Source organism: Balaenoptera borealis (assembly GCF_965194805.1).
Source record: "Balaenoptera borealis genome assembly, chromosome: X".
NCBI lineage: Eukaryota > Metazoa > Chordata > Mammalia > Artiodactyla > Balaenopteridae > Balaenoptera > Balaenoptera borealis.
The window spans coordinates 59,013,449-59,037,979 of NC_138881.1; the positions used below are offsets into that span (position 1 = coordinate 59,013,449).

The 24,531-nt window shown below is 41.6% G+C and overlaps 1 protein-coding gene across 3 annotated transcripts in view; it reads right to left on the bottom strand.

Annotated features, from left to right (window-relative positions):
* Positions 1–20,620, bottom strand: part of SNX12 (sorting nexin 12) — a 121,679-nt gene extending 101,059 nt beyond the window's left edge. The window contains exons 1-4 of one of the 3 annotated variants that reach the window (XM_082376474.1): positions 20,305–20,620; positions 15,564–15,659; positions 14,904–15,028; positions 14,404–14,494 (exon numbers count right to left, since the gene is read on the bottom strand). In XM_082376474.1, coding sequence (XP_082232600.1) covers positions 14,404–14,494; positions 14,904–15,028; positions 15,564–15,659; positions 20,305–20,469 — 477 coding nt within the window. In that variant the 5' untranslated portion in view covers positions 20,470–20,620. Of the gene's footprint in view, positions 1–12,612; positions 14,495–14,903; positions 15,029–15,563; positions 15,660–20,304 lie in introns of those variants that run through there. The other 2 variants (XM_082376473.1, XM_082376472.1) reach the window with 2 other exon arrangements.
* Between the last annotated feature and the right edge of the window lie 3,911 nt (positions 20,621–24,531).

The following is a 24,531-nucleotide window of genomic DNA, read 5'->3' on the forward strand; positions in this document are numbered from 1 at the left end:
CACTGGTTAAGAATCCGCCTGCCAATGTGGGAGTCACGGGTTCGAGCCCTGGTCCGGGAAGATCCCACATGCCACGGAGCAACTAAGCCCGTGCGCCACAACTACTGAGCCTCCGCTCTAGAGCCCGCGAGCCACAACTACGGAGCCCATGTGCCACAACTACTGAAGTCCACGTGCCTAGAGCCCAGTGCTCCGCAACAAGACAAGCCACCGCAATGAGAAGTCCGCGCACCGCAACGAAGAGTAGCCCCTGCTTGCCGCAACTAGAGAAAGCCCGTGCGCAGCAACAAAGACCCAACGCAGACAAAAATATAAATTAATTAATTAATTTTAAAAAAAAAGATCAACACACAGGGTGTTTATTACAGTATTGTTTATAATAACAAAAAATTCAAGTGTACATCAATAGGAGACCATGAGATAAATTTTAGACATGGATAGAAAAAAGATTGACATCTACATAATGACATGTTGTGTTGCTATTTCTTTTATTTGTATTTTCTTATTTTCTACAATAAAGATGTGTTACACTTCCATAAGAAAACAATATAAAAATTTTAGTAGTAAAATTTTTTAAAAAGGGTTAATGGGAAAAACCCCAGAAAACTAGAAACTATCTCTCAGTGATTCTCAAACTGCATGTGGTAAAGGACCAGTAACACCTGTAACTTATGTAATATTGCACATCAACTATATTTCAATTTAAAAAATGAAAATAATTATTAAATGGTAAATTTTATGTTATGTTTATTTTACCACAATTAAAAAAAGAGAAGTGGGAAATTGCTACATGCATACTATAGAATACTATGCAGCATGTCTTGTATCAGAACCACTGATTTACCTCATTCCCTTAGGTATATTGCCAAGTGAAAAATCAAGCTGTGGAACAGTGTGGAGTATATCACTTATACAGGAAAAAATAAACAAAAAATATATTTCAAGTTTTAAATACACAGAAGATGATCTGGAAGAACAAACACCAACCTGGTAACATTGGTTTCCTCTGGGACAGGGACCTGCATTGCGGGGGCTGGAAAGAAGAACTATCTATAATGTTTGACTTAATAAAAATATATTCATGTATTACTTGAAGAATCAAAATGCTTTTTATAAAAAATTAAAAGAATAGGTCAACTACAGAAAATATATAGTATGGTAAGGAAAAAAGGCACAGGTGCTGTGGGGATAGAGAGAGACCTAAGTTCCCAGACTGGGAAAACCAAGGAAGGCCTCCAAAAGGAAGTTGAAAGGAAAGCCTGAAATGAGCCTTGAAAGATGAGTAGAAACTAGCCAAGAAAAATGTGAATGGGAACAAAAAGATGGAAAAGGTATTATAAGCAGAGGGAATTGTATGTGTGAAGGCATGGAGGCATGAAAGAACATAGCTTTCTCTGGGAACTGGAAATAGTTCATCAGGCTTGAAGCATAGAATCTATGTAGATGAATATAGGATTTGGCTTTTACACTGAGAACAATAGGGAATTTTTAAAGCTTACTGGAATCACCTACCTGTTTTAGAAAGATCACTCTAGGGCTTCCCTGGTGGCGCAGTGGTTGAGAGTCTGCCTGCTAATGCTGGGAACACGGGTTCGAGCCCTGGTCTGGGAAGATCCCACATGCCGCGGAGCAACTGGGCCCGTGAGCCACAGCTGCTGAGCCTGCGCGTCTGGAGCCTGTGCTCCGCAACGGGAGAGGCCGCGATAGTGAAGAGGCCCGTGCACCCCGATGAGGAGTGGCCCCCGCTTGCCGCAACTAGGGGAAGCCCTCGCACAGAAACGAAGACCCAACACAGCCAAAAATAAATATAAAAATAAATAAATAAATAAAATATTTTTTGAAAAAGATCACTCTAGGTGTTGTGCAGAAAATAGACTGGACAGTAGTTGTAGACACAAAAAGGCCACTTTTAAAGTTACTTTAGCAATCCAGAAGAGAAATGATAAAAGGGAGTGGGAGTTGATGAAGGGGGGCAGGCAAGGAGCAACAAAGTGTTATTTAATATTGGACATTTTAAGTTTGAGAAGGATTTCCAAGTGGACATGTTCAGTAGGAAGTTGGATTATACAGGTCTGGAACTTGAGAGGTCTGATTAGAACCACACATTCGGGAATCAGGTTACTGAAACCATAAGAATTCAGTCCCCTCTATATCATTAAACCTTACCCTCTCAACTGGGTCCTTTCCATCATCATTTATAAGTAGACACAAGTCACTCACCTTTAAGAGGGGAAAAAAATCCTTTCTCAACTCCATCCTGCCATTCTCTACTGCTTCATAAAAAATTTTTGAAAACTTTTTTTATATATAATTTTTTAACTTTATTAATTTTAATGATTTTTTTTTCTTTTTTTTTTTTGGCCACACCGCATGGCATTCAGGATCTTAGTTCCCTGACCAGGGATAGAACCCGTGCCCCCTGCAATGGAGGCACGGAGTCTTAACCACTGGACCACCTGGCAAGTCCCTGAAAACTCTTAAATGAGCTCTGTACTCAATGCTCTTCCCACTTCCCATCACTCCACAGAAATAGCTATTGCAAAGGTCACTAAATCTAACAGATGCCTTTCAGTCCTCATCTTACTTTACTCTCTCAGCAGCATTTAATACAGTATTAAATGTAACCCCTTCCTTCTTTCCTTCCTTTCTTCCTTCCTTCCTTCCTTCCTTCCAATAATACTCTATTCCCTTGGCTTTCATGACAACTCACCTTCCTGGTTTTCCTCCTACATCTCTTCCCATTCCTCAGCTTCCTTTGTGAGCTTCTCCCTTCTACCTCGTACTTCCTCTATAATCCAACCAAAGGCAGATAGAATATGACTGGGAAATTATTATGGAAGGGTTACAAATTCTGTTGCATATAATCCTGCAAGCCTAAAAGATGCTTCTCTACCCACTATGAATCAATATCAAATGAATAAACATAGCCTTCTGCTGAAGTAACCCACTGTGGTAGGCTAAATAGCCAAAGATGTCCATGTCCTAATCCCCAAAACCTGTGAATATTTTACCTTACATGGCAAAAGAGACTTTGCAGAAGAAAAAAGACTTTGATGATGTGATTAAAGATTTCAGTGATTTAAGTTAAAGTTAGGGAAATTATCCTGGTGGCCTCTACATAATCACAAGGGTCCCTATAAGTGAAAGAAGGAGGCAGGAGAGTCAGAGAAGGAGATGAAAAGACAGAAGTAGAAGTTGAAGTGGAGATTGCTGGCTTTGAAGATGGAACGGAACCATGAGCCAAGGAATGCAGATATCCTCTAGAAGCTGGAAAAGACAAGGAACGGATTCTCCTGGAAAGCCTCCAAAAGGAACAAAGCCCTGCCAACACGTTGATTTTAGCCCCGTAAGACCTATTTGGACTTCTGACATCTAGAGCTGTAAGACAATAAATCTGTGTTGTTTTAAGCCATTGAGTTTGTGGTAATTTGTAACAGCAATAGGAAACTAATACACCCACTTTAAAAGGAAAAAAAAATAGGGGCTTCCCTGGTGGCGCAGTGGTTGAGAGTCTGCCTGCCAATGCAGGGGACACGGGTTCGAGCCCTGGTCTGGGAAGATCCCACACGCCGCGGAGCAACTAGGCCCGTGAGCCACAATAACTGAGCCTGCGCGTCTGGAGCTTGTGCTCCGCAACAAGAGAGGCCGCGATAGTGAGAGGCCCGCGCACCGCGATGAAGAGTGGCCCCCGCTTGCCGCAGCTAGAGAAAGCCCTCGCACAGAAACGAAGACCCAACACAGCCAAAAATAAATAAATAAATAAATTTTAAAAAAAAATTTATAAAAAAAAAAGGAAAAAAAATAGAGGAACAAACTGAATCCTAAGGAAAAGATGGCGACCCAAAGAAACCGCTTAGGACTTTCTATCATGACAAGAAAAAACTCAAGGAACCTCTTCTCCAGAGTAAGTCTAGAGAGACCACCTGGTGGTTTTTCTTCTATCTTGCCTTAAGGGCTGTTTGTCTGGATGGGCTTGGTACTCTCCCACTCCCACCCTCCAAAAGATACCTGGAACTAGGCTGCTTATTCCCTTCCCTTCCTTTCATCCCAGATGAGGATTTCTCTAGGAAGATGTTAGCTCACCTATAGACTACCTCTTTCCCAGCATGAGGGTGGAGGCCAGGAAAGAGCCACTGCCATATAGGAAGTTCCCACTGATTGGCAGATGAGAGCTGGGTGTGGGGATGCTGGACTCTGAATGGGATCCTTCTTTACAGGAAATGGCCCCCTCATCAGGTGTCCCATTGAATGCAGCCAACTACTAAGGTCAGAAAACATCATGGACAAGACTTCAATTGAGGAACCCTGGAGATTCACAATCCTAAATTCCCTTTATTCTTTGCTGTATTCTCTGCTGTATTCTCATCTATTTTCAAAGATGGTCCTTTGAAAACAAAGAACAAAAAAATATAAGTCACTCACACCATCCACAAAAATAAATCCTAGCTGTATCAAAGATGTAATCAAACACATGGAAACCCCTGTACAAGAAAACACAGAGGAATGTTTATGACCTTGGCATATGGAAGACCTTATTAAACAAAACACAAAAATCAAAAGCCAAAAAACAAAAGATAAATCTGACCTTGAAATTTAAAACTTCTACTCAGTAAAAGATACCATAAAGTTAAAAGGCAAGAGATTGACTGAGAGAAAATGTTTGCAATATATATAAAACAAAGGACTAATATTTTTCTTTATTTATCCTGGATAAGAAAAAGACAAACAATACAGAAAAACAGGTAAAGGATATGAGCAGGCACATCACAGAAAAAATACAAATTGCCAATAAACATATGAATGGATGTTCAACTTCCCTCCTAATCAGAGTACTACAAATAAGCAATGAGATTCTATTTTCTACCTATCGTATTGGCAAAATTTAAAGATTGATAATATTCAGTGTTGGGAAGAGTAAAAAGAATTGAGACCTCTTACACCCTGCTGGGGGGAGCATAGACTAGTACAGCCACGTTGAAGGGGCATTTGGTAATATCTACTAAGATTACAAATGCATATAGTTTACGATACCACTCTTAGGTATATGCCCTAGAGTAGATGTTCAGATGTTCTCAAAAGGTGGTCCACAGATACCTGGAATCTCCCAAGATCCTTTCAGGCGGTCTATGAGATTCAAAACTATTTTCATAAAAGTATTAAGATGTATTTGCCTTTTTTACTGTGTTGACATTTGCACTGATGGTGCAAAAGCAAAGGTGGGAGAAAAAGAAAAAGCAAAGGTGGGTAAAAGGCAGTGGCACCAAACTGTACTAGTAGTCACCGTATTTCTTCACCACTGCACACTTAAGAAAGTCCTTGATGAAGCAGTAAAAATTATTAAATCTCCATTGCTGAGTACATGGCTTTCTAATATTTTACCATGGCTATTCGGACTTGGGTGCTTGGCAGGCATTTTCTCAAAATGGACAAAGTGAGCCTGTCGCTTCAAGAAAAACAACTGACAATATCCAGTGCTGATAAAATTTGAGCTTTCAAGCAAAAATTAGAATTTTGGAAAACTTGCACCTCCACCATAGGTTTGGCAGCTTTCCAATACTTAAAGACTTCTAATGAGAGCAGTGGTGATATGAATGAATGTGATTTTTTGACACTGTGTCAACACTGGAAAGACCTGCATAACTCAGTGAAACCAACATTTTCTAAATTGCCAGTGCAGGGCTTCCCTGGTGGTGCAGTGGTTAAGAATCCGCCTGCCAATGCAGTGGACAAGGGTTCGAGCCCTGGTCAGGAAGATCCCACATGCCACGGAGCAACTAAGCCTGTGCGCCACAACTACTGAGCCTGTGCTCTAGAGCCCATGAGCCACAACTACTGAGCCCGCGCTCTAGAGCCCATGAGCCACAACTACTGAGCTCTAGAGCCCATGCTCCGCAACAAGGGAAGCCACCACAATGAGAAGCCCGCACACCACAATGAAGAGTAGCCCCCGCTCGCAGCAACCAGAGAAAGCCCGCGCACAGCAATGAAGACCCAACGCAGCCAAAAATAAATACATAAATACATAAATAAATTAATTAATTTAAAAAAAAAACTCTTCAGCAAAAATAAATAAATAAATAAATAAATAAATTGCCAGTGCATGATGTTATAAAATCATGCACCCGATAAAAGATCTATTAAAGTACAGGGTAGACTAATGGATTTTAATGCAACAAAATACGAAAAGTTGACTGATATGGTTTCAAAATCCACATTAAAGTAATCTTTAAAAAAGTAATCTTTAAGAGACTACCACTTGTTGAGGATTGATGTAGTATTAAAGAATATCCACAACTATCTGAAAAGGCTATTAAAATGCTGCTTGTTTTTCTAATTACATCTGTGTGATATACTTCAACCAAAACATCATAATAAATCAAATACAGAAGCAGATATGAGAATCCAGATGTTTCATATTAACCCTATTAAAGAGACTTGCAAAAAATGTAGCACAATTTTACTGTTCTAATTGTTTTTTTGCTTTGGCAAAGTTATTTTTCATCTAAAAATATTTATGCTAACATGTAATGGGCTTATTGCTGTTATTTTTAATGACAATTTTTAAATTCTCACTATTAATTTCTAATACATGGAATAGTGATAGATATAAACCCACATAAATTCTCTTAGGAGTGTAAAGGGGTCCTGACATCAAGAAGTTTGAGAACCACTTCCCGAGAGAAACTCTGACAAAAAAGTCATGTCTGGAATGTTCATAGCAGGACTGCTTGTAAAAGCAAAAAAATTGGGAAAAATCTAGTAGTCTATCGATAAGGAATGGTTAAATAAACCATTTAGTAGGCATTCTATGGCATATTATGCCACATTTTTTTAAAGTGAAGTAAATCTTGATGTAGTGAAATTAAAATGTTTCCAAAACATTTAATGAAAAACTTTCAGGATATGTACAGTATGGTATACTTTTTGTAGAAATAAAGACACGACACATTTTCTTAAAGAAAAAAAAAAAAGCTGGAAGGCTACCGGGATACATACCAAACTGTTGACCTTTGGGAAGGGGAAGAGGACTAGGATTGTGGGTAATGGCCAACGTGTACTTTAGCACTATCCTTGTATAATGTTTTGAGGGTTTTTTCCCCCCCCAAGGAAAATGTACTAGTGTAATTAAAAATAATTGGGGAAAAGGAGTAAAGCAACGAGGTCAGGTCCATTGACACTGAGAAGGAAAGGGCACTGGCTCTGAATCCAGGCTGAGAGGGCCAATGTATTTGCTGCAGTCCTTCTGGAGCTGATGAGTCTAGGAAGAAGCGACGAGGGGTGAAATCAGGCGACAGAGGGAATGGATGGCTCAAACGGTGGTGACCGCCTGGATGGTGGAACTTTCTGAGTCAGGCACCTCCTGCTCCCTTCCTGGGATTAATTCAAAGGCTTTCACCGCCACACAGCCCAGCCTCTCCCGCTTCCGGCGTCACAAACCTCTTCCTGTTGCCAGCAAATTCTTGCCCCATTCCAGGTCCCCGACCCCCACTCCCCGAACCGCATCAGAGGAAGAGCTCCGGGCTGGCGGTGGTGGAAGGAGCCCTGCAGGCTAAGGCATGGCCCCGCTAAGTGCTAGACAAGGAGACTGCAGCCAGAGTCGCGGCGGCACACCCGGAGACACTCTAAGACGCCGAAGCGTGACAGGGCCTGGGGTGATGGGGTGGGGGTGGGGGATTAGAGGGTAGCTAGGTTGCGGGGTGCAGGCAGTTACCAAACAAGCCGAAGGAGCTCCGAGGCAACCCCGCTGACTCTTCCAAGTGCCGTGACGAAGGCTTTCCTTTCGAAAGCAGCGCCACAGGGTCCCCCATTGGTCTTCCATTCCAGCCAACCAGCAGGTCTCCCTATGGCCCACCCCCTCGATTAAGAAGCCAATCAGAGGAGAATATGTGCTTCCCGTTGCGTAAGACCAACTACAAGTTTGCTCATTTCTGACTGACGTGTGCGTAGCCAACCAGAAGAGCCGAGGCCTCGTAAGTCGGCTTCCTATATCAGTCGCCGTCTCGATCTACGTCACTGTCCTTGTCCCGTCCCTACCTGTAATCAAAGGTTTGGATCTGGGAGAAATAACCGAAAAGGAGATCCAAGCTGGAGGAATCGTGGCCCAAGAGGCAAAGTGATATCTCCCCGAGTTTCCAAGGAGGTTGGCCCTGAGGTCAGATGAGCCTGTGGTTAAGCTGTCAGTGCTGCTCTGGGATTGGCCTCAACGAGTGCCAACCTGAGAAAAGTATTGGTCATGAGAGCGCCTCAGATATGTTGCTTTGCCACTAGGGTAGTTGTTTCATTTTCCCCCAAATTTAGGTGGGAAGAAGGCTAGGAACATCCTGGGCCTTTAATTGAGATTATTGGTTTTTCTATAGCGAGGAGTGTAGGGATAATTAGCGGTAATAAATACTGCTTCTAGAACAACTAAAATGAAATGTGTGGAGAAACTTTTGAAAACCTGATAGTGGTATCATTACAACTAAATATGCCAGAAAATGCAAATTAAAACTAAGAAATACCACTTCCACCAACTAGTTTGGATAATTATGAATTGTTTAATATTTTTCCACGTTTGGCAAAAAAAAACTATTTGTAGGGAAACAGGAATTTCTCCACTTTGGGGAAGAAACAGAAATTCTCATTTGCTGTAAGTGGGAATCTAAACGGCACTTTTTAAGAAAGTAGCTTAGTAGTACCTATCAAAATCTAAAATGCACACATCCTTTGACCCAGGAATTCCTTCTCTAAAAATCTATCCTACAGAAACACGTAAAACACACGAGCAAGGTTATATGCAGCGTTACTTATAATAGTGGATGATTGGAGACAAATTTCCACCAATAAGTGAATCATTAAATGATGATACAACTACACTATGAAATGTTACTTAAAAAATGAGGTAAATTTCCATGTACTAATGTGAGAGGAAGTCCACACTATATTACAAAGTGATAAAGTTGCAGAATAATACATAAAATATCCCATTTTGTTTTCAAAAAAGTATATACAAGGGTGTGGGTATTCGATGATTGTATATGTGTGTATGAATATACGTATATATTCATATACATATAGTTGTGCATAGAAAAAAGTCTAGGAAGACACATACCAAATTAAGTTATTCTTGAGGAATGGGAATAGGGTTAGGGAATAAGGAGAAATCTCACTTTCTACATATTTATGTTTTGTTTCAATTTTGTCAACTAGCATTAATTACTTTTGAACTTTATCACAATAAAACATTTTAACAAAATAGGCACTTTTATAATCAGATCAAGTTATAATTTATAATATTGTAATTTTTTGTAATCAGATAAGTTATAATTTTGTAATCAGATCAGGTTATAATTTATATATTTTAAATCAGATCAAGTTATCATATCAAGTTATAATTTATATATTTTGTAATCAGATCAAGTTATAATTTATATATTTTAAATAAGAATAATTACATATAGTTATGAGGTGCCTATTTCATTTAAAAATTTCGGCTAGGGACTTCCCTGGTGGTCCAGTGGTTAAGACTCTGCCCTTCTACTGCAGGGGGCGCAGGTTCGATCCCTGGTTGGGGAACTAAGATCCTGCATGCTGTTTGGCCACAAAATATTTTTTTTAATTTTTAAAAAAATAATAAATAAAAATTTCCGCTAGAAGACCTATGATAAAATTAGGGCAGCTGTAAATCAAATCACCACTGAGATTCAATGTGGGTACTCATGATTTGACACAACAGGATACAGGCAAACAAAATCTAATGAGGATAAGTGAAGAGTCATTCATTGCTGGGAGAGAAAACTAACTGCACTACAGCAAACTCCATCACACAGGGAAATTGTGCTTTCACCTTTTTGGTGGCATCACCTCCAGGGTTTCTCAATTCCTTGGCAAGGGTTGGAAATCATAAGCATTAGAGATTTAAGATACCTCAGATATCATTTAGTCAAATCCCCTCACTTTAAAGCTGAGAAAACAGGCCCAGAGTGGTGAAGCAATTTGCCTAAGGTGCTATAGCCAGCTAATAGCATAGCCAGCTCCAGAACCCAGGTTTCTATTCCAGGCCTATTACTCTTTCTACTACTTTTCAGATTTTCCTGAGTCTTTATTCTGATGACATATTAGGGAATATTTTTTAAGTCTTATGAATATTAGACATCCCTATATTTAAATTTTAGAAAATGCATAACAAAATAAAAAAGTATATCCCTCTACTAGCACAGATGATCAAAAGCTGACTGTATCTGGATGAAAGAAATTATTGGTATAATAAATAACATTTTCTTGAAAAGTAATGCATTAATTTCTGTGAATCTAACTGTATTTTACTGTTCACTTAAGAACTACTGTTTTATCCAATTTCTGATTGTTCTTCAATTGGCAGTACCTCTTAATCCTTTACCTTCAGTTTCTCTATATTAAGTAGTTGTTGATCTATATACAAACACTTAAAACCACCATAGGAAGCACCTATTTAAAGAAACCCTGTTATGATTTAAAGAAACCTTGTCATGAGTTAAAGAATCCTTTATTCTGTATAATGTGAATAATTACCCCCATTTTGTATGTTTTGTAAGGAATGACTTTTCTGTTCTCAATAGCAGAGACAGACAGAGAGATAGATAGACAGACAGGAGGGAGAGAGAAAATAAAAGTAAATTAGGGAATAATTTTTTTTTGTACAAGGCAAAAAAACAGATAAGAAGAATGAGGGGTGGTGGGTGGTCGGGAAGGGAGTGGCAGAGAACCACAAGCTAAATTAGTCACAAAGTGTTTACATTTTAAAAGTAAACTTGAACACTGCGAAGTATAAATGGACTAACAACCACCTAAACTTCAGGCTATAATTAAAGTGGTGTCCAGTTTTAGACTCTATGACTTAGGGACATACGAGGACCTTGGAGAGATTTCAGAATAATAAAGATAAAAGGGTTAAAAATGAGTGAAGTGAGGAAAACTTAGAACTGTTATTGTGTCTAAGAAGAGAAGACCAGAGGTGACTCAACAGTCCTCAAGGATGGGAAGAAATATCCATTTCAGTGAGCAGCTGGTCTGCATTTCCAAAGCAAAAAAGTAATTTTACTTAAATTATTACAGCATGTATTTGAAGATGGAAGTGTCTTAAATAGGACACCTCATCCAACAAAAACTCCAGAGAAGCCTGAATGCTGTCCACCTTTCCCACCCTTTACTAGCTCAACTCATCTCAAAGAATGGTTCAAAGGGTGAATAAGGCATCTGTGGAATGTGAGGATTTAGACTTCTTTTGGTTGTAGCTACTATGTTCAAAAATTTTTGTTAGCCTCTGTCCCCCAGGTCCCAGTGAAAGGTTGAGCTGCTTTCTGTGCTATGGATAAAGGGGATTAATTAGTCGTAAATACCTAGATGCATGCATAAACTTGAATTCCTTATAAAAGTATGCTTCTCCTTCTCAGTGTTGATGGGCTTATATTTGGGGTTCTTTCAGAACCCAGTTACATTTGACTCCAAAGAGGGAATTTACCTGATATTTAAAAAGTTTGGACAACTAACTAGATGTGTCTGGACCTCTTATTTTGTCTCTAGCATTTTTTTGTCTTGTTTAGATATCTCCTGAACTAAAGTATAAGAAGTATAAGGTCTTTGAAGAAAGAGAATGTAATCATTTTATTTTACATCAAGCACCCTGCCCCATCACAGCCCAGCTTAATATTTTGTTTTACAGCTGCTTTTTCTAGTTATTCTCTATTCATTCTCCAACACTGCTGCCTGTGAAGGTTGCATTTCTCTTATTACTCTTCCTTTCTCTTATCTCACAGAAACAGCTAGTCTTCCCTGTCCCCTCAGATATCTTTAGTCATCTAATTCCTGAACTACCAAAACCTCTTAACTTCTTCAGTTCAGCCCCCACTCTTCTACTTGGACCCAAATACCATTGTTAAGTCATCTTAATTCATAATGTTTTGACCACATCACTTTCTATACCTTCTTTCCACGCTCAACTACATGATTAAAACTACCTTTGACTCCCCAAATGCCAAGATTCCTACCTAACCTCTCATCCCAAACCTTTCCCAAAACCCACTTTGTGTATGAAGCCATTTCAGAACCCACTGGTCAAGTGAAAATATCCATCCATCAAAAATTCTCAGAGTTCACTCACCTTTCTGCCTGCATCAAATCTATGTGAAAGAAAAACATCTCAATTGAGGTAAAAAGCCTATGAAAGAAATAGTGTTTGTAAGGGGTGTGAGGGTGTGTCGGAGGATGAGCGTATGTACAAACGTGTTTATGTACACAGATAGCATATACATATACATATACACACACAATAAATATATTTTGCCCAAATTAGCACACACCCACAAGCTTAAAAACCAAATCTGCTAAATCTGACCCAAACCACAGTTACTGAGACCTATGGCTACTTCCTGCAAGCACATGCATTACCTCTGTGACAAAGTCAATTGCGTGTTGCAAGGAAGATAGGTAAGTACTGCTACAGGCAGCTAGGATTCTGCTTTTTTTTAAATTTAAATGTAAAAATTACTTATCACTTCAGGACATTGACCATGTTGTATAATTTCTGCACAATACCCAGAATATCCTAGAAACTAAAAAGTACTAAATTTACAACTTAAGCAGGAAAACAGAGGCTTACTTCACAGTGGTTTAATATGAACAGAGTTGAATATGACATTGTCTGACAGAAGAATGAACATTTTGCTGAATAAAAGCCCCGAGTCAGGATATATACACAGCAGAAATGGGGCCTCAGGCTCTCAGCACTTGTGCACAATGAAAGGAGGAATCTTTTTTTAAAAAAAGTCAATAACAGAGGATACAAATGAAAAAGGCAGCAACAACACCAACACTGGGAAGGTGGGAAAGGGAGCAGAGCCTCACTCTAGGGGCTGCTCAGCCCCTGGCACAGGCCCGGCAGCTGAAGAGCTGATCTGTGTCAGGGAACTTCAACATTTAGATGGACTCCAAACCCCATATCAAAATCCAATCCTAATCTCTCCGATCAGGGTCTTGTCAGAATCAGTAATCCTTTCCCTCAAGACCCTATATAAAGAATTCCAGTCCTTCCATGATAGGGTGACTAAGCAAAGAGCCCCCACTTTTGACCTGACACCAGAGTTAACCTGCTCCCATCCCACCACTTGGGACAGATATCGGGCCCCAGCAAACAAACCACTACATCCCAGACAGAAGCCCAGGAAAGTCGCCAGCCTCAAGAAGCTGCCTCAGACTCTAAGTTTTAGGAAATCTATACCCAGCTGCTAAACCTAGCTCAGCTTCCGGGGAGAATGCTGGGGTTCCATGGGAAACAAGTGCAGGCAGTTCAATAACCCTGTGACCAAGCTGGGGAGGGCAGCGACAACTCTTGCCCCTAAGCCCCATCAATAGCTCAAAGTGCTTAGGAGAAGTCAGAGACTGTGTGGTTTGTTCATGTGTTTTCTGTCTTGTGGCAGCACTAAATGGGATGGGGGAAAGGGAGAATGGAAGGAAGAGAGTGGTGATGCCCTTCCCTACCACCGGGAGGTACCTAGAAAATGATCCACTCCCACCCTTCAGGGAGTTACCTGGCAGTGGTGAGTTTCCCCTAGCCCTCAAGCCTCCAAATCTGCAAAGCTAACCCATAAAAGCAGCAAGGGCTTGGGGAGGGAGAACTGCTGGCCCAGCCCATTCTGACTCACCTGCTGGTGAGCGAGAACAGGCAGCCAGAGCGGGGAGCCACAAAGGAAAGGGGCTAGGCAACAGGAGCTCCCCAACTGCCCTATGGCTTTCTTCTGACTCTGAAGCAGCCATGATGATGGGCCCAGAAAAGCCACACACCTTGCTCCACACAACAGACTGCTTAGACTCTAGAATTACTGCCATGAAAAGCAACAAGGGAGACAGAAAGTACAACAAAAGAAACTCTTGAGAAAACTGGGAACGGGCCTAGAGAAAACGAGAGCTTTTCAGTCTCTGCCACCTTCCCCACAAGGAAAAAAGTTCATGCAGGTAGGAAAGGCAGGGTCTTTCCCTGCTCAGTATTCCTGGTTAAACCTAAGAGTAAGAAAAATCCCCTGGACTTGCAGCATCAGTATGTACCCAAGTGCCCCACCAGCACAAGACCCGCCCCCCACAAGGTTAGCCTTCTGGCATGGGTAAATGCCCAAGAAATTGCCTTCCAGTCCAATCCCCCCACCCACCCCCCAACCCCAAGCAAAGGGCATCTGCCTGTGGTTTCCCACCTCTCCTCAGAGGAGAGGATCCTAGCAGAGTGCCCATGGTATAGTCAGGTACCAAGGAACACAATGCCAGACAGTCTATCGGGCCAGGGGATGGAGAGCCAACTTCAGATCAAAGAGAGAGAGAGAGGCTTAGTGTAAAAACCAATGTCATTTCAGCAGGAAAGTAGAGGGCAAGTGGTGAGAGGGGCTCCTACTGGCGCACCTTCCCAGGGACGTAGTTCCTGTCAATTGCCTCCTCCTGCAGGAACATGTGTAGGCAGCGTTCGTTCTGAGCCAGTGGGTGCCCAGCAATTCTATAAAGAGACCAAGATGGTTATCAGTATTATCTGGGATAAGAGAGAATTCGCAGAGGGATAGGGCTGTGGATGTGGACAGGGGAAGAAGGGCAAAGTCAGCCCTGAAGTTCAAGCAAGTAGAGGACAGCAGCAGGGTACCACTTCAACCCTAATATTGCAGAAGGGAAGGGGACAGAGGCATAAGGTGGGGGAAATCCCTAGACACATCCAACATGCAGCGCTTTCTCAGGCCCTGAGGCACAGGATCGGAATTCTGCTCAAAGGAATGGAGTTTTACTGTCCAGTGAGCCCAGCACACAATCGGCACCACATCATATTACCCATTACAAAAGAGGAAAGAGACGAAACATATAGAAAGACCAAAATGGCAAAAGTAGCAAAAGGAATCCCCAGGAACTTGGCTTACTTGTTAATAAACTGTTCGAGGCCCTGCCTCCTTTCTTCAATAAAGGACTCCTCAAAGATCCCTTCGTCTCCTCGAAAAGGGAGCTGCCGCTTCAAGGCTTTCCCAGGCAGTGGTGGTACTACAATCTGTAGGCAGACGCAAAATATCAGTCACACGGGAGAGGACAGAGACGGAATAAGGTGGTAAAGCACTGTATACTTCATTTCCTATTAGGCATAGGGTCCATCCTATGCCATAGTTCAGCAACTTGCAAGAACTGAGGTCATAAGAACAGTCAGGGGGTGGCTCAGGTCAAAAATTAATCCAGCTCTGTTTCTGTGGGAGGACAGGTTTACCATCTCAAAAGAAAGGAAGTAAACTTCAAATATTCTTCACTTTCTTTGACAGTCCACTACCATCCAAAAATTTAGCTACACTTTCCATTTTTAGCACCTAAAGGAATTAAGTTGTATGACTTTTCTAGCCACTAAGTCAACTAATAGTTTTTCTTTACAATTTCTCCTGAACTTACCACTTTCAAGTTTCAAAGGGTATCACCCAGATCCAATATATTGGGATTTAGTAGACAGAGTGTGTTCACCCTCTCTGTTGCCTTCAAGATTTTATAAACCTATGCAGATCTCCTCTCTCAAGGATGCCACACAGGAAACAGGGCCATACCTTACTATCTCGCTCCAGCTCATTTTTTAGCCACTCGAAGTCACTGTAGCGCCGTCGTACACAGGACTCCTTCAGCTTGAAGATAGGTAGGTTTGTCTACAGGGAAGAAAGAATGTGAGAGAAGAGAGATGGTAAGAAATGTCAGCCTGTGATGGCCACCTATCACAACCACTTGGACAGGTCTTAAGAAAGAAACAGCTCCTATGGACCATGTTCCTAGAACCCTTTCAAAGCACCACCGGGTGAATACCAATCCTTACCACATCCAGCCTTGTCACAGGTGGTGATTAGAAGTCCCTTGCTGCTTAGAATTTATCCTATGAATAGACTTGAAGTTGTACATAAATATGTATGTACAAGGGTTTTCACTGAATTTTCTCATTTGTAATAATAATATATGTCCATCAACAGATAACTGGTTAAATAAATTATGATACACTTGTACAGTGGAATACAACTATGAAAAGAATGCGAAAGATATGTATGTCCCAGTATGGAAAGATATTAAGCATTAAAATCAAGGCACACAACAGTATATACAGCCTGCCTCTATTTGTTTTTAAAAGGGATAGATATGTATACGTGTATATATTTATATTTATGAATTAAATATTTATGAAAAGATACTGATAACAATGATTGACTTGGGAGAATAAGACTAGACAACTGGAGCGGGTAGGTCACATTTTTCATTGTGCAAATTTGAATTTATCATATGCATGCATTACATTTTCAGTTGAAAAGTGAATTTAAGTTCCCTGGAAAGAACAAGAGATAAGCACCTCCAAAGTATGCTTTCCTCTGCTTTTGCTGTCCAAATCCTCTCCATTCTACAAGCCCAGCTCAAGTCCCACTTCATCCAGGAAATCTGTCCTGACAACACCAGCTTAATTTATTGGTCTCCCTCTCCTCTGAACTCCTATGACACACAGACTTTGGTACTGCCTGACACACCACTGTTTTAAGCATTATGTTAGTCTTGCTACCTAACTAAATTATAATTTCATTGAAATCGGGAGCCATGACTACTGCTGCATCTCCCTAAATGTAGATTATGCAAGTTACTCAGTAAATACTCAATTGATTAATAGTGGCCCTATGTATCTGTTTACCCTCTCCTTATCCAGAAAGTGCAGCAGAAGTAGCACTTACATTAAGTTGGCTTACCATAGCTTGCTCCCTGATATAAATCGGCTTATTCCCACATCTTAATCACTGAGAATTTTCCCAAGGCTCCAATGGCAACAGGAACCTCCAACAAAAAGCCCTGATCCTCACTCCTATCTACAAGTTCTAAGTAGAAATGGCCAAACAAATGTATTAATACTGACTATATTTCCCACCAGTCAATTCAAATCAGTAGATGGAAAAAAAAGGAGCTCGTTTCTCTCCTTTCTCCACAGCTAACTCAGAGCAGGTAAAGAGCATTGGAGCTATGCTAGAGGTTCACACATTCCTCACTATGTCATGCTTTGTAGTCCTCAAGTCTGGAAACTGTCTTTTCAGGATCTAGCTCTAGGTATAGGGCATCAAAAGCCAAATAACTGGCCAACTTACATTAGTTACAACTCTACTCAGGATCAAGATCCCAGGAATGTCAATGGGTTGAAGTGGAGTGGGATATACGTAAAGTAATATCTTATTACCGAAACTATTTTTTAGAAGAATAAATAAGAAAATGGAAACAGCGGTTTCTTCAGAAAGGGGAACCTCTGGAAGGCAGAGGGAGAGAGGGAGACTTCATTTTTACAGTACAGTTGACACTTGAACAACACGGGTTTGAACCGCATGGGTCCACTTATACATAGATTTTTTTCAATAACTATAGTATATCATTTTTGTACCTTTTGAATTTTGTACCATGTGCATGTATTACCTATTCACAATCAGCCATTATAGAGAACATTCTCAGAATCCTGCACAAAATATATATGTGTATCAAATCATCACATTCTACACCTCAAGCCTACACAAAGTTATCTGTCAATTATATCTCAATAAAACTGGGAGTAAAAATAATCATTCAAGAAAAAAAGCCCTTCAGTATCATGAGATTCCAGGTTTCCACCAGAGTTCAAGACAAATACTGTGATCCCCAAACAGTAGAACCTTAACCAGTAGGCCTTTACAGAAGCCAACAGAAGAATCTAAGAAAAGAAAAAAAGTGCTGAGTAGATTCTTCCAAGACACAGCGAAACCACCCACTGCCATTTTGTGAACTTCCTCCTTCGACTTACAAAAATGCTATTCTTTCCCCACCCCCACAGGATGGTGACAGTAACGGCCTTTCATCTCAGCACCTAGCCATCTAAGGAAGGGGATACTATGTACTAGGATACTCTCTCAGCTCCAACCTACAAATTATATGAGGGAGACACAATTGTGTAGTACAGCATATAGAGTCCTTTGGCTCTGATCAACACAAAATCAAGGGAAAGGGGAGAAAGAAGCAAAGTTCAAGTCCACAGGACAACTGACATTTGAAAAGTTCCATACATATCTTGTTAAGCCACCAGAATACCTCTCCAGACTCCTTATTTCTTGGGGTGGGTATTCCTTCCCTGAGCTATTATACAAAGAAACAAGTCAGTGCCATCTGCTTCTACCATACACAATGCTTAACTCCCAAAGCCCATTCTCCTGAGTCTCATGCTCCCTATAATGCCTACCGTGATCAGTCACTTAAATTAGCAATTTCAAACCAAATGATTTCACCAATTTTCCCCAAAACAGAGTTCAACAAAAATATTAAAAGCCTATATAGCCATATAAATTAACATAAATACAAATTAACTCAAACCCACAGAAGTAGGAACTGCCATCAACCCTCTCATCAATCACTACACAATTAGTAATTGTGGAAAAGACTGATGAAAATCTTAGTGGGTAAAAAAAAATCTTGCACACTAAAGTTTTGCAACTAAGCATTGCCGAAGAGACTAAAGTGTAGTGGAAAGAGTACGGTGGGCTTTGGAGTCAGACGGACCTGGGTTCAAATCTCAACCCTGCCACTTATTAGCTATGTGTACTTGGGCAAATTACTTAAACTGCATTCCTCCTCAGTTTTCTATCTGTAAAATGGTGTTTTGTAAGGACTTCGAAACTAAAACCTAGTTCAGTGCCTGGCACACAGTAGGCACTAGATGAACAGTTCCTGTTTTATTAGAATGCCTGAAGTAGAGAACAATTCCATTCATAATCCCTACAGCTCTTGGGTAATACATCAAGACAATGTCTCCAAGACCCCACAGCAGAGAGTTCTTACACTGAACAAGTTATGCCCAGGATTCCTCAGGTAATTAAGTTCTCTGCCATTAACAGTTCCCAGCTTTTATCATATTTTGAGGGCTCTAACGTCCATTCTTCCCCAAAGACATGATTTCAAACAGTTCTTATATAGACAAGTTTTTCTCATTGTTTTCTATTCGCGTTTCTTTCTTCAGTTTGGACTTTGCCAAACTTGGAATTTGGAGATCATCGCTTCTTAATTAGGTTTGAAAGCCCAGGTGGGAGAGCACACTCTCTCATTCAATTCATTCATTCAAAAATAAAAGCACATACACTCTTTTAGGTCTTCAAATGCTGTTTGAGCAGCATGCTGTCCATAGAGAATATTCTGGCCCTCTAGTCTGAGAAGAAAACATAAGGAAAATTAGAAAATGGCTCTCAAACTTTTTTGCCTGTAACCACTTCAATGGGGCCAAAGACACTGCAAACCATGTACTCTGCACATTCCATCCTTGCATCGTGGACTAAGAACTAGAGAATAAAGTCCTCTGTAGTGCACACTGGAAGAAACCACTCCTGGGGCAGTCCTGAAATGTCATATATTAAAGTTAACTACAGACTAGGGACTAATATAATGAATCCAAAAGGTTAATCTAGGGCAGAAAGGGCAAATGGCCATTCATATACAGAAATGCCAAATGAGAGCCAGTAAATATTGAAATAAATATTCTGGATACTTCAAATCTAAAGGGTCAGCCCAGGATGAGGGCAGCGACTGACAATCCGCCAATCCGAGTGCAAGGTCAGGTTTTCCAGTGAGCATGTAGTACCTGAGAAAACTTAAGCATTAAACACTTCTCTCCTTCAGATGTTAATTCTACACAAGTCTGGGAAGCACTCAGTCTCAAGGAGACTCCCCTTCTTATTTCTGCTCCACCAAGCCCACTGTCCTGTCTCCCGTTCCTGGAATCTCTCTTCCCTTTAATCTAGGCTTTGCTCAACTCCATCATCCACGGAGACCTCATTAAGAAGAAGCTCCTCTGGGCCTTCCTGTCCCCCTTCTTCAGACTGACTTCCCACAACCTAGTTTAGTTATGGGACCCCGCAGCATATCGCCTTGGCTCTCCATCCCCCGGCCCTCTTCCACTCCTCCTTCCCTCCTTCTGTCGCTACAGTCCTGATTCCTATTTCCTGTAATTCCTCACTCTAATCCTCTCCATCCTTCCCCACCGTCTCCAGCCATGCTTCACTTCTTGCTCATGGGTACTTGTTTTCCCTCACGCCGGTCCAATGTCCCCCCTCAGGAGTTTTCTGTATCCTCGGGCCACAACCGAGTGGGCAGACCTCTCTGCAAACCTATTAAGCCCCTAACCCCCAAATGACCCCTCCAGCGTCTTCTCCACCGTTGGCCGTCCCTATGGCAGCCTCACCCCCCGCCCACCCCCGCCCTCCCCGCCCTCCCCGCCCAGCCGCCCGGTCCTCCCTCAGCTGTCTCCCTCACCCCGTGACTCACCCGCATGCGAACCTCATAGGTGGTGAAGCGCGCGCGGCCCACGCCCACCGTCTGTGGGTTAAAGATGTCGATCTCCAGGAAGTTACTTGGCGGCCCGTAAGCGTCAGTCAGGTCCTGCGGCTTCGAGTTAAGGCGCCGAGTGTCAGCTACTGCCGTGTCCGACATCTTTCCGAAGGAGAGACCGGGACCGGGGAAGGGGGGATGGGGGACAGAGGCCGAAGGCAGGAGCGCGCACGGCCCCTCCCGCTTGCAAAATAACCAGCCAACCCACAGAGTACGGCGCCGCGCACGCGCGCCCACGCACGCACGCACGCACGCGCACACCGCCGCGACCCGGGGCCCGGCACCCTGAATAGCGGCGAAGCGGACGGCTGGAAGTCCTGTACCGAGGAGGCGTCATTCAGACTTCCGGGCAGTGTTTGTGGCCGCCCCGGAACCTGCGTCTTCAAAACGCACCCCCAGTATCCTAGGAAGCACTACAGGGGAGATCCGCCAATCGCTGCTCCTCAAGCCAAGAAATTGTCTTATACTGTGCATCAATCAGCAGTGGGCACTGCCCCGCGAGCTAGGATCGTACAGTGATAGGCCGAAGCCCCGTGACCTGAATTAGTCCGGTTTTGCGCGAAAATAGAAGGGTGGTTTCCCGATGGTGGGGTTTCAACAATGGTACTAAGAACCTAAAACGCAGCCCGGCCACTTGTGCCACTAATAGTTTCAATTCATTTCACACACAATTGAGCACTCAGTGAGCGCTACTTATGGTGCCAGGAAAGCAGCGAGGATGGGGTATACAAAGATGATTTCTCATTCTCACTTTTCAGGAAAATTTGGGCATATCTTCATCCTCCACTTGTTGCCACATAAAAGCTAATTTCAGGTGTACTCGGATATTACATTTCTCAGCAAACTGAGGGCATTTATTTCAACACCTTCTATCGCTACTCTGCGAAACTCCAAATTTGGCGCTGCTCTGAGGTTGCTTACAGCCCATAATGGAGATAGAATATGTGTCTACATGAGAATATCTATAGAGATACTAATATTTGTATGACTAATTTACACATGGCGCACATGAAGAGGGTAGTGCCCACAGTAAAGGTGGTGATTTTAGGTCATCCTTTCTCCTCCTTGCACCAGCCCTCTTCTGCTCAAAAAAAAATTTCCCATATCATTGATGCCTGAAATTCTTTCAACGGAGTACAAGGCCCTATAATTTCACAGTTAAGTTATTTAAGTCAATTTAAGTGATATCTCCTAAGCAACTACTTATGCGTCAGGCACCATGCTAAACACTAAAGACCTAGAGTTCAATAAGAGAGTCCCCGCCTTCAAGGAGTTAGCATTCTAGAAAAGGAGACGAGTAAATAAAATTAATAAAATGTGACAAATACAAAATAAGTGAATATTCCAAGCAACACATAGAACATGAGTAACTGGAGGAATTAAGGAAGGCTTCCTGGAGGAGGAAACATCTGAGTTTGACAGACATGAAAAGACAAACAGGAATGGAAATGGGGAAAGGTAATTTCTTGCAGAGGGAATAGCATATGCAAAGTCATCCAGATAAGAAACAGCATGATATTTTTAGGCAATTATCACCAATTCAGGTTGTGTAGTGGAAGTGCTTAGAGAGGTAGCCTGGCTGGGGATGGGCAGATGAGGATGATCCTTCTATATTAAGCAAAGGATCTTTGGTTTTATGATGCAGACAATAAGAAGCCACTGAAGGATCTTCAACACACACACACACACACACACACACACACACACACACAAAGACATGATCAGATTCGTGTTTTAGAAGGATTATTTTGCAGGCAACATGGAAGATGTATCTGAGTTGAGTGTGACCAATTATGAGTATCTATTGATACAGTAGTACTTGGAATCAGATGATGGTGGTGGGAATGGAGAAAAGGGAAGAGAGAAGGCTGAGACTGAGGAAATAAAATGATAGGAGTTGTATCTGATAGATATGGTGGTAGTATAGTATAGGGCTTAAATGTGTGAGCTATGGACTTAGGCTGCCTGGGCTTAGATCATTGCTTCCTGGCTGTATAACCTTGAGCATGTTATCCAACAAGTTTTCCTCCTCTGTAAAACGGAAATAAGACTAAAAGCTACCCCTGGGGCTTTTGTGAGAATTCAATGAAATAAAATATGTGCAAATAGTAAGTCCTCAGTAACTATTAGCTATTATTACTATTTGACGGGAGAGAGAGAAAATAGATAAAATGACTCCTAGGTTTCTGAGGTAGGTAACTATGTGGATTGCTGGTACCACCAATCGAAATTGGAATTACAGAAAGAAGAGTAAGCTTGGGAGGGAAGACAGTGGGTTCAATTTAGATAAATCTGGGGTGTCTGTAGGACATCCAAATGTCCAAGAGGCAGCTGGAAATACTGGCCTGGAGCTCGAGGGTGTGACTAGAATTAGAGATTTGGGGATTATTAGCATACAGTGTAGAAAGAAAAATGTGAAGAGGCAAGGACAGAGTATTTAAAAATTGATGAAGGCATGCAATGTTGATGAGACTGTAAATCTGTACAATCTTTCTGGGAGGCTAATTGGCAGTATGTATTAAAAAAAAAAAAACCCTGTGACCTCAGGAAGCTTGTAATACTGGTTGTCTCTGGAGAGCAGAACTGGAGAACAGGAGTCAGGGACAGCAGGGAGAGTTGTCTTTCATTTTCATTTCATTTATGTTTAAGTGCTTTTGTATTGTAAAAATATTTTAAGTGGGAATTCCCTGGCGGTCCAGTGGTTAGGACTCAACTCTTTCACTGCCGGGCCCGGGTTCAATCCCTGATGGGGGAACTGAGATCCTGCAATCCATGGGGCACCGCCAAAAAAAAATTAATATTATTTATCAAAACTTTTGGCTCAAAATTTTCACCTCGATCATAAAACTCAGTGTCTTGTGTAAATGGCCAAATTCAGGGTTCTCCTATGTATCCATGTAAAATAATGTTCTTATATTCATTGATATGGAATGATGCCCACGAAAAAAGTGAAAAAAAGCTGGTAAAAAAATACCGTAGACGATGGCGGTCAGCAAGAACAAGCGCCTTACAAAAGGCAGCAAAAAAGGAGCCAAGAAGAAAGTACCATGATTGAAGCTCACGTTGACGTCAAGACTACCGATGGTTATTTGCTTCATCTATTCTGTGTGGGTTTTACTAAAAAACGCAACAATCAGATTCAGAAGACCTCTTATGCCCAGCACCAGCAGGTCCACCAAATTCGGAAGAAGATGATGGAAATCATGACCCAAGAGGTGCAGACAAGTGACTTGAAAGAGGTGGTCAATAAATTGATTCCAGACAGCACTGGAAAAGACATAGAAAAGACTTGCCAATCTATTTATCTGATCCATGGTGTCTTTGTTAGAAAAGTAAAAATGCTGAACAAGCCCCAGTTTGAATTGGGAAAACTCATGGAGCAACATGGTGAAGGTAGTAGTTCTGGGACTTCCCTGGTGGCACAGTGGTTAAGAATCTGCCTGCCAATGCAGGGGACACGGGTTCAATCCCTGGTCCGGGAAGATTCCACATGCCGCGGAGCAACTAAGCCCGTGCGCCACAACTACTGAGCCTGCACTCTAGAGCCCGCATGTGGCAACTGCTGAGCCCACGTGCCTAGAGCCCGTGCTCCACAATGAAGAGCAGCCCCCCACTCTCCGCAACTAGAGAAAGCCCGCGCGCAGCAACAAAGACCCAACACAGCCAGAAATAAATTAATTAATAAATAAAATAATTAATTAATTTTAAAAAGGGGAAAAATATAGTAGTTCTGGAAAAGCTACTGGGGATGAGGCAGGTGCTAAAGTTGAATGAGTTGATGGATATTAGCTGCCAGTCCAAGAATCTGTTTAAAATTCAGACTTTTAATGGTGACAAATAAAAGATCTTATTTGTGAAAAAATTATTGTAATATGATACCATTTGTATTACTGTATATGATATATATAATAATTTTTAAAGACTAGAAGGATATAAATGAAAATGTTAGTGGTAGTTACCTCTGTGTGGTGGTGGGGTTTCAGTTTTATGTTTTTATTTATAATTTTCTAAAGGACCTGATTTTTAACAATAAACATGTATCTTTTTTTAATCAGAAAAAATAAAACTGTTTCCATCCCGGAAAAAAATTAAAGGACAGGCACAGGAAGAGAAGCTTGTGAAGGAAACCCAGGAAGGAATTTTCGGAGAGGTAGAAAGAGAACC